At 56.4% G+C, this 11,143-nt stretch overlaps 1 protein-coding gene across 2 annotated transcripts; it reads right to left on the bottom strand.

The window, feature by feature from the left end:
* Positions 1-3,174: 3,174 nt before the first annotated feature.
* On the bottom strand, positions 3,175-10,142 carry TMUB1 (transmembrane and ubiquitin like domain containing 1). 2 transcript variants are annotated; one of them, XM_073676455.1, is made up of 3 exons: positions 10,026-10,142; positions 5,052-5,534; positions 3,177-3,662 (listed from the first exon to the last, which is right to left on the bottom strand). In XM_073676455.1, the coding sequence occupies exons 2-3, from the start codon at positions 5,522-5,524 to the stop codon at positions 3,320-3,322; spliced, it is 816 nt and encodes a 271-aa protein (XP_073532556.1). In that variant the 5' UTR covers positions 5,525-5,534; positions 10,026-10,142; the 3' UTR covers positions 3,177-3,319. The 2 variants fall into 2 exon arrangements, with proteins under 2 accessions (XP_073532555.1, XP_073532556.1); XM_073676454.1 differs by lacking the exon at positions 10,026-10,142 and having other exon boundaries at positions 3,175-3,662; positions 5,052-5,557.
* Positions 10,143-11,143: the final 1,001 nt, after the last annotated feature.

Below are 11,143 nucleotides of genomic sequence, written 5' to 3'. Positions count from 1 at the left end.
TGCCCATAGCGAGCGCCCTGCAGAGTGCCCCTACCGAGCGCTCGGCAGCGTGCCCATACCGAGCGTTCCGCAGCGTGCCCATACCGAGCGCCCTGTAGAGTGCCCATAGCGAGCGCTCCGCAGCGTGCCCCTACCGAGCGCTCTGCAGCGTGCCCATAGCGAGCGCCTTGCAGAGTGCCCCTACCGAGCGCCCATAGCGAGCGCTCCGCAGCGTGCCCCTACCGAGTGCCCGGCAGCGTGCCCCTACCGAGCGCTCCGCAGCGTGCCCATACCGAGCGCCCTGTAGAGTGCCCATAGTGAGCGCTCCGCAGCGTGCCCCTACCGAGCGCCCTGCATCGTGCCCATACCGAGCGCCCTGTAGAGTGCCCATAGCGAGCGCCCTGCAGCGTGCCCATAGTGAGCGCCCTGCATCGTGCCCATAGCGAGCGCCCCGCAGCGCGCCCATAGCGAGCGCCCCGCAGCGCGCCCATAGCGAGCGCCCCGCAGCGCGCCCATAACGAGCGCCCCGCAGCGCGCCCATAACGAGCGCCCCGCAGCGTGCCCATAACGAGCGCCCCGCAGCGTGCCCATAACGAGCACCCCGCAGCGTGCCCATAGCGAGCGCCCCGCAGCGTGCCCATAACGAGCGCCCCACAGAGTGCCCATAACGAGCGCTCCACAGCGTGCCCCTACCGAACGCCATGCAGCGTGCCCATATCGAGCGCTCTGCAGCGTGCCCATAGGGAGCACCCTGCAGCGTGCCCATAACGAGCGCCCCGCAGCGTGCCCATAACGAGCGCCCCGCAGAGTGCCCATAACGAGCGCTCCACAGCGTGCCCCTACCGAGCGCTCCGCAGCGTGCCCATACCGAGCGCCCTGTAGAGTGCCCATAGTGAGCGCCCTGTAGAGTGCCCATAGCGAGCGCCCTGCAGAGTGCCCCTACCGAGCGCCCTGTAGAGTGCCCATAGCGAGCGCCCTGTAGAGTGCCCATAGCGAGCGCCCTGCAGCGTGCCCATAGTGAGCGCCCTGCATCGTGCCCATAGCGAGCGCTCGGCAGCGTGCCCATACCGAGCGCTCCGCAGCGTGCCCATACCGAGCGCCCTGTAGAGTGCCCATAGCGAGCGCTCCGCAGCGTGCCCCTACCGAGCGCCTTGCAGAGTGCCCCTACCGAGCCCCCTGCAGAGTGCCCCTACCGAGCGCCCATAGCGAGCGCTCCGCAGCGTGCCCCTACCGAGCGCCCGGCAGCGTGCCCATACCGAGCGCTCGGCAGCGTGCCCATACCGAGCGCCCTGTAGAGTGCCCATAGTGAGCGCTCCGCAGCGTGCCCCTACCGAGCGCCCTGCATCGTGCCCATACCGAGCGCCCTGTAGAGTGCCCATAGCGAGCGCCCTGCAGCGTGCCCATAGTGAGCGCTCCGCAGCGTGCCCCTACCGAGCGCCCTGCATCGTGCCCATAGCGAGCGCCCCGCAACGTGCCCATAGCGAGCGCTCCGCGGAAGCTGCCGGCGATTCTGCAGCGTTGGGGCCGCCGGTGGCTCCTGACCGTGTACACAGACTATTGCTGGTATAACCCTGAATGCTGATCACTTCAGGTGATATTTGGTAATTGATGAATGGTTGTTATCTACATCTTATATCATCTCTTACAATGTATCGTCTGACATACAGGAACTCTGAACAATGGATGTTTGCCAAGATATGCTCAATACCAGAGGTGTAGGGTGTTTGCAGCCAACATTGGGGGATGAGCTGTGGATATTCGAGCATTGTAAATTAATATCATGATCCCTGACCCTTGACCTGTGAATGATGGCTTGAGAGGACAAATATGAACTATAAAAAGGGGGTCTCTGCGTCTATTCAGAGAGACAATACAGGATGACAGTCTAAGGGACCACAGCTGGAAAGATACAGAACTGCTCCATTGACCATTGCTGAACGCTCAGACGATGTGAAGGATCCAGGTTGGGACAATCAGGTCAACTGGCCACATATCTCACGACCCTAATCCCGGCAGCCAGCGGAAGGGTGAGACTGTGTCATCTGCACCATCTCATGTATTTGCTGGGACTGTTCTATACGTTATTAATTGCTGATGGTTCAGTAAGTTATTGCCGCACCGTTTACCATCACCCTGTGTTGTCTGAGTAGTGTTCTGTCCGCGGTACAGGAGAGCGGACGTTCAGTGGGATGAGCCCTCGGCTGTGCAGTCTTTCTAAAGACAGCCGGGATAGGCGGACGGGAGCACCCACTGACCCCGGTGTCTCCACATCCCCCATGATGGTGTTGGACGGGGCCATTACCTTGAATACGCAATGTGAGGGCCACACAAGACGTGCCGTATTAGATGGTGATGTGACGGCGGTGTCGCCCATCGTCAGCTCTGCTACATCTGTGTATTAGCCACAGGTCAGAGACGCAGAGCCGTGCTCAGCCATTACACCTTATTTCTAGAGGTAACAGTGACGCCATATTGGTAAATCGATCGCTTCTTTATTAGACTGTGCATGAGAAGAAGTCTGAGAGCGGCCGGATCTGCAGGCGAGAGACAGCGGTGAGCGGCGTCCTCCAGCCGTGCCGCCGGCCTCACCACACCACCCCCGCGCTGCCACCCTCCCGAAAAACAATCCACAAGGAACACAGAAGACTGAAGGTCGGCCCTCCGCACCAGAGCGGGTCACAGGGCACGGCAGGGGGTCCAGCCTTGTGGGGTCCAGCCTCTGTGGCTGGGGGGTCCAACCTCTGTGGGGTCCAGCCTCTGTGATGGTGGGGGGGGGGGAGCCTCTGTGATGGTGGGGGGGGGGGGAGCCTCTGTGGTGGTGGGGGGGGGGGAGCCTCTGTGGGGTCCAACCTCTGTGGGGTCCGGCCTCTGTGGTGGGGGGTGGGGGTCCAGCCTCTTTGGGGGAGCCTCTGTGGGGTCCAGCCTCTGTGGCTGGGGGGGGGGGGCAGCCTCTGTGGGGTCCAGCCTCTGTGGTGGGGGGTGGGGGTCCAGCCTCTTTGGGGGAGCCTCTGTGGGGTCTAGCCTCTGTGGCTGAGGGGGGGCAGCCTCTGTGGGGTCCAGCCTCTGTGGCTGGGGGGGGGGGCAGCCTCTGTGGGGTCCAGCCTCTGTGGCTGGGGGGGGGGGCAGCCTCTGTGGGGTTCAGTCTCTGTGGCTGGGGGGGGGGGGGTCCAGCCTCTTTGGGGGAGCCTCTGTGGGGTCCAGCCTCTGTGGGGTTCAGTCTCTGTGGCTGGGGGGGGGGCAGCCTCTGTGGGGTTCAGTCTCTGTGGCTGGGGGGGGGGGTCCCGCCTCTGTGGGGTAGGGGATGAACAATGCAGTTTCCAGGTGCCATGTGGCGGAAGGATCATCTACGATATGAGGAGAAGACAAGAACCAATACAAACAGCGTCATGGCGGCCAGACAGGTGGTGGCCGTGGCACTGAATACATGCGGGTACTGGATCAGGCAGTACCACAGGAGGCCGAGGAGGAGCAGGAACAATGGGAGCATGAGGCTGCCGACGTTCACAGAGTCCTGGGATGGCTCGTCCCCGCCAGGCACCGAGGCTGCGGCATGCTGGGAAAGATGACAGTGCAGCACACAGCCGTCAGCGAGCTGGAGTGACGCCACAGTCTGAGAATCATCCCGAAGGAGCTGCCCCTGATAAATAAGGCGGACGAGCGGCTCCTGGCCCGGAAACTGACTCCTAAATGAGGAAACAAGAAGGGCAAGTTAAAAAGGGCCGGCGGGAGGGAGGCGAGGCCACGACAGGGCCGGCGGGAGGGAGCCGAGGCCACGACAGGGCCGGCGGGAGGGAGGCGAGGCCACGACAGGGCCGGCGGGAGGGAGGCGAGGCCACGACAGGGCCGGCGGGAGGGAGGCGAGGCCACGACAGGGCCGGCGGGAGGGAGGCGAGGCCACGACAGGGCCGGAGATTGAAGGCAGCACTCCGCTATGAAGAGCAGCGATGGCCATCTCCGGGCTGCACTATCACAGCGAGCTGCCATATTGATGTGTCCAGATTATTAGACACCGGTTAATGACGTTATAACCAGAGCTGTGGAGTCAATATAAACTGGAGCGATGCCGACTCATAGTAAATGTACACTGTGTTCCAAATTATTATGCAAATACTATTTTCTCAGATTTTCCCACATTCCCTATATGAATTGCAGTCATTGTAATTATCCAGTCAAATAACTATTAGAGGACAATTGAAATGAAATGATCTCGATGGTCCAGATGGATGGAGTGGAGGATGGCTGGTTGATGGACACCCCATGCAAACACGGCTACAGCGCCAACAAGGAGGAGGTGGAGTAATGTTTTGGGCTGGAATCATGGGGAGAGAGATTGTCGCCCTTTTAGGATCCCTGAAGGGGTAAAGATGAACTCCATAATGTATGTTGAGTTTCTCAAACAGCACTTCCTGCCATGGTTCAAGAAGAACCGTGTATTCCACAGCAAGATCATTTACCGGGCACACGCCCGGTAGCGACCAGCACCGCACTTTATGCACACGCCCGGTACCGACCAGCGCCGCACTTTATGCACACGCCCGGTACCGACCAGCGCCGCACTTTATGCACACGCCCGGTACCGACCAGCGCCGCACTTTATGCACACGCCCGGTACCGACCAGCGCCGCACTTTATGCACACGCCCGGTACCGACCAGCGCCGCACTTTATGCACACGCCCGGTAGCGACAAGTGTTGTGGAGTTGGAGTCATTGATTAGTCGGAGGTCCGGCCTACCAGCTATAACAGGCAGCGATGCGCCCTGATGACTTAACAGAAACCACAAAGACACAGGTCATGTCATGAAAACAAGCCACAACCCCCAATAGCAGCAGACGGATGTGTGAAATGCTCCGAGTCCCATGAGAATGAAGCAGGCAGCCCTGTGCTGCCCCCTGTGGAGTGATCAATGAGGAGGCAAGACGTCACCCCCATGTGACAGCTGCACATAGACCCACTAATGACCAGAACAGTTATTACCCAGGGGAGGGGATAGGAGGCGCCAGGAAACCCCCAGTGAATGTTGCCGCGCACCCACCGCCCCCACACTGATGTCGCCGCTCTCCAGCCACTTACCTCTTGATGTGCAGGACGGAGTCCATGGGTCGCACCGACACCACGCGCTCAGTTTCATTCAAGAACTTTAATCGCAGAGTTATTGCATCCTGGGTCCCTGCAAAGTCGCCCTGCGTCGGGGGTCCTCTATGTCGGACAGAGGGTGAGTCAAAACTAGAGGAGGGTCTCTGGTCACCAGATGTGAAGTCATTACTCAGCAAGGAGTCAGGACTAATAGAAGAGCTCCCAGCATCCTCTGCAGCACTAAACGTGGGTCCTTCAGGTTCACCACTGTCAGGGGGCTGGTCGGTGCCAGTCACAGGTGGTCTCGGTGGTGGCTCTGCTTCTAGTCCTGCAGAGGCCTGTGACCACCATGGAGAGGATCCCCGTTCAGAAGTGTGGGTAGAAATCCAAGCCAAAGCGATGAGCGAGATCAGGAGAAAAAGCGCACAGAGAATGGTAACTTCATCCCCAACGCCTTCTATCAGGGCCATGGAGGTGACGCTGCAAAAGAGAGCCCACCACATGAGGACCATCGACTAGCCAGCACATGAGGACCAGCAACTACCTGACACCAGGACTGCAGCTACCACGTGAGGACCACCAACTAATCGGCACCAGGACCACCACATGAGGAACACAGACCAGGGCTATCAACTACCGAAGCACCAGAACCACAGGCAGCAACATGGAGCTCACACCAGGACCACCAAGAACCCAGCACCAGGATCACAGGCACCACATGAGGACCACCAAGAACCCAGCACCAGGATCACAGGCACCACATGAGGACCACCAAGAACCCAGCACCAGGATCACAGGCACCACATGAGGACCACCAAGAACCCAGCACCAGGATCACAGGCACCACATGAGGACCACCAAGAACCCAGCACCAGGATCACAGGCACCACATGAGGACCACCAAGAACCCAGCACCAGGATCACAGGCACCACATGAGGACCACCAAGAACCCAGCACCAGGATCACAGGCACCACATGAGGACCAACGACTACCCATGCAGCAGGATCACAGCCACCAGGACCACAATCTACCCAGGCACCAGGACCACAGCCACCACATGAAGCTCACACCAGGACCACGGATTACCCAGGAACCACAGCAACCACCAGGCAACAGGACAACCAGCCCCCTCTATTCACACAACACCCCCATCCATCATCAGCATCATACAGCCCCCTCCCATCCATCCATCATACAGCCCCCTCCCATCCATCCATCATACAGCCCCCTCCCATCCATCCATCATACAGCCCCCTCCCAACCATCCATCATACAGCCCCCTCCCAACCATCCATCATACAGCCCCCTCCCATCCATCCATCATACAGCCCCCTCCCATCCATCCATCATACAGCCCCCTCCCATCCATCCATCATACAGCCCCCTCCCATCCATCCATCATACAGCCCCCTCCCATCCATGCATCATACAGCCCCCTCCCATCCATGCATCATACAGCCCCCTCCCATCCATCCATCATACAGCCCCCTCCCATCCATCCATCATACAGCCCCCTCCCATCCATCCATCATACAGTCCCCTCCCATCCATCCATCATACAGCCCCCTCCCATCCATCCATCATACAGCCCCCTCCCATCCATCCATCATACAGCCCCCTCCCATCCATCCATCATACAGCCCCCTCCCATCCATCCATCATACAGCCCCCTCCCATCCATCATACAGCCCCCTCCCATCCATCCATCATACAGCAACCTCCCATCCATCATCATACAGCCCCCTCCCAACCATCATCATACAGCCCCCTCCCAACCATCATACAGCCCTCTCATATCCATCATCATACAGCCCACCCCACCATCCATCATCACCATCATACAGCCCCCTCCCATCCATCATCATACAGCCCCCTCCCATCCATCATCATACAGCCCCCTCCCATCCATCATCATACAGCCCCCTCCCATCCATCATCATACAGCCCCCTCCCATCCATCATCATACAGCCCCCTCCCATCCATCATACAGCCCCCTCCCATCCATCATCATACAGCCCCCTCCCATCCATCATCATACAGCCCCCTCCCATCCATCATCATACAGCCCCCTCCCATCCATCATCATACAGCCCCCTCCCATCCATCATCATACAGCCCCCTCCCATCCATCATCATACAGCCCCCTCCCATCCATCATCATACAGCCCCCTCCCATCCATCATCATACAGCCCCCTCCCATCCATCATCATACAGCCCCCTCCCATCCATCATCATACAGCCCCTTCCCATCCATCATCATACAGCCCCCTCCCATCCATCATCATACAGCCCCCTCCCATCCATCATACAGCCCCCTCCCATCCATCATACAGCCCCCTCCCAACCATCATCATACAGCCCCCTCCCATCCATCATCATACAGCCCCCTCCCATCCATCATCATACAGCCCCCTCCCATCCATCATCATACAGCCCCCTCCAATCCATCATCATACAGCCCCCTCCCATCCATCATCATACAGCCCCCTCCCATCCATCATCATACAGCCCCCTCCCATCCATCATCATACAGCCCCCTCCCATCCATCATACAGCCCCCCCCATCCATCATACAGCCCCCTCCCATCCATCATCACACAGCCCCCTCCCATCCATCATCATACAGCCCTCTCATATCCATCATCATACAGCCCCCCATCCATCATACAGCCCCCTCCCATCCATCATCATACAGCCCTCTCCCATCCATCATCATACAGCCCTCTCCCATCCATCATACAGCCCCCTCCCATCCATCATCATACAGCCCCCTCCCATCCATCATCATACAGCCCCCTCCCATCCATCATCATACAGCCCCCTCCCATCATACAGCCCCCTCCCATCATACAGCCCCCTCCCATCATACAGCCCCCTCCCATCCATCATACAGCCCCCTCCCATCCATCATACAGCCCCCTCCCATCCATCATCATACAGCCCCCTCCCATCCATCATCATACAGCCCCCTCCCATCCATCATACAGCCCCCTCCCATCCATCATCATACAGCCCCCTCCCATCCATCATCATACAGCCCCCTCCCATCCATCATACAGCCCCCTCCCATCCATCATACAGCCCCCTCCCATCCATCATCATACAGCCCCCTCCCATCCATCATCATACAGCCCCATCCCATCCATCATCATACAGCCCCATCCATCATCATACAGCCCCCTCCCATCCATCATCATACAGCCCCCTCCCATCCATCATCATACAACCCCCTCCCATCCATCATACAGCCCTCTCATATCCATCATCATACAGTCCCCTCCCATCCATCATCATACAGCCCCCTCCCATCCATCATCATACAGCCCCCTCCCATCCATCATCATACAGCCCCCTCCCATCCATCATCATCATACAGCCCCCTCCCATCCATCATCATCATACAGCCCCCTCCCATCCATCATCATCATACAGCCCCCTCCCATCCATCATCATCATACAGCCCCCTCCCATCCATCATCATCATACAGCCCCCTCCCATCCATCATCATCATACAGCCCCCTCCCAACCATCATACAGCCCTCTCCCATCCATCATACAGCCCCCTCCCAACCATCATACAGCCCCCTCCCATCCATCATCCAGCCCCCTCCCATCCATCATCATCCAGCCCCCTCCCATCCATCATCATCCAGCCCCCTCCCATCCATCATCATCCAGCCCCCTCCCATCCATCATCATCCAGCCCCCTCCCATCCATCATCATCCAGCCCCCTCCCATCCATCATCATCCAGCCCCCCCACCATCCATCATCACCATCATCCAGCCCCCTCCCATCCATCATCATCCAGCCCCCTCCCATCCATCATCATACAACCCCCTCCCATCCATCATTATACAACCCCCTCCCATCCATCATCACCATCATCCAGCCCCCTCCCATCCATCATCATCCAGCCCCCTCCCATCCATCATCATCCAGCCCCCTCCCATCCATCCGTCATCCAGCCCCCTCCCATCCATCCGTCATCCAGCCCCCTCCCATCCATCCGTCATCCAGCCCCCTCCCATCCATCCGTCATCCAGCCCCCTCCCATCCATCCGTCATCCAGCCCCCTCCCATCCATCCGTCATCCAGCCCCCTCCCATCCATCATCATCCAGCCCCCTCCCATCCATCATCATCCAGCCCCCTCCCATCCATCATCATCCAGCCCCCTCCCATCTATCATCATCCAGCCCCCTCCCATCCATCCGTCATCCAGCCCCCTCCCATCCATCCGTCATCCAGCCCCCTCCCATCCATCATCATCCAGCCCCCTCCCATCCATCCGTCATCCAGCCCCCTCCCATCCATCCGTCATCCAGCCCCCTCCCATCCATCCGTCATCCAGCCCCCTCCCATCCATCATCATCCAGCCCCCTCCCATCCATCATCATCCAGCCCCCTCCCATCCATCATCATCCAGCCCCCTCCCATCCATCCGTCATCCAGCCCCCTCCCATCCATCATCATCCAGCCCCCTCCCATCCATCATCATACAACCCCCTCCCATCCATCATCATCCAGCCCCCTCCCATCCATCATCATCCAGTCCCCTCCCATCCATCCGTCATCCAGCCCCCTCCCATCCATCCGTCATACAGCCCCCTCCCATCCATCCGTCATACAGCCCCCTCCCATCCATCATCATACAGCCCCCTCCCATCCATCATCATACAGCCCCCTCCCATCCATCATCATACAGACCCATCATCATCATACAGCCCCCTCCCATCCATCCATCATACAGCCCCCCCATCATCATACAGCCCCCTCCCATCCATCCATCATACAGCCCCCTCCCATCTGTCATCATACAGCCCCCTCCCATCTGTCATCATACAGCCCCCTCCCATCCATCATCATACAGCCCCTCCCATCCATCATCATACAGCCCCCTCCCATCCATCATCATACAGCCCCCGCATCATCATCATCATCATCACGCAGCTCCCGGTTTCTTACCGTTCATGTCACAGGCTACTAAACACGTCAGAGACCGGCGCCGCGCACAATACTGGGATCCCCGCGTCATGTGACATCTGAAGTCCAATCAGCGCCCGACAATGGATGACGTCGCCTGATAATTCCAAGTAATAGAGAAGACACTGGGAGCCGCACACCGCCCCCTAGTGCTCAGCGCCGGAATACACAGAATTCACCTGCTGGAGGCTAAATACAGATAATGTGCGGTATACAGGGGTCAGTATTATATATATATATACACTGTATACAGGGGTCAGTATTATATATATATACACTGTATACAGGGGTCAGTATTATATATATATACACTGTATACAGGGGTCAGTATTATATATATATATACACTGTATACAGGGGTCAGTATTATATATATATATATACACTGTATACAGGGGTCAGTATTATATATATATATATATATACACTGTATACAGGGGTCAGTATTATATATATATACACTGTATACAGGGGTCAGTATTATATATATATATACACTGTATACAGGGGTCAGTATTATATATATATATATATACACTGTATACAGGGGTCAGTATTATATATATATATACACTGTATACAGGGGTCAGTATTATATATATATATACACTGTATACAGAGGTCAGTATTATATATATATATACACTGTATACAGGGGTCAGTATTATATATATATATACACTGTATACAGAGGTCAGTATTATATATATATATACACTGTATACAGGGGTCAGTATTATATATATATATACACTGTATACAGGGGTCAGTATTATATATATATATACACTGTATACAGAGGTCAGTATTATATATATATATACACTGTATACAGGGGTCAGTATTATATATATATATACACTGTATACAGGGGTCAGTATTATATATATATATACACTGTATACAGGGGTCAGTATTATATATATATATACACTGTATACAGAGGTCAGTATTATATATATATATACACTGTATACAGGGGTCAGTATTATATATATATATACACTGTATACAGAGGTCAGTATTATATATATATATACACTGTATACAGGGGTCAGTATTATATATATACACTGTATACAGGGGTCAGTATTATATAT

The sequence above is a fragment of the Phyllobates terribilis genome, unplaced genomic scaffold (assembly GCF_046119375.1).
Source record: "Phyllobates terribilis strain yellow unplaced genomic scaffold, ASM4611937v1 Scaffold_4__5_contigs__length_816908805, whole genome shotgun sequence".
Classification (NCBI taxonomy): Eukaryota; Metazoa; Chordata; class Amphibia; order Anura; family Dendrobatidae; genus Phyllobates; species Phyllobates terribilis.
The sequence above is the reverse complement of the archived record's forward strand: the minus strand, read 5'-3'. Positions and strand labels throughout refer to the sequence as shown.

Coding starts and splice junctions, on each gene's coding strand:
- TMUB1 (XM_073676454.1), bottom strand. CDS start 5,557: ATGTGGTGGGCTCTCTTTTGCAGCGTCACCTCCATGGCCCTGATAGAA. Junction 3,663..5,051: donor TCCGTCCTGCACATCAAGAG/GTAAGTGGCTGG, acceptor TTCCTCATTTAG/GAGTCAGTTTCCGGGCCAGG.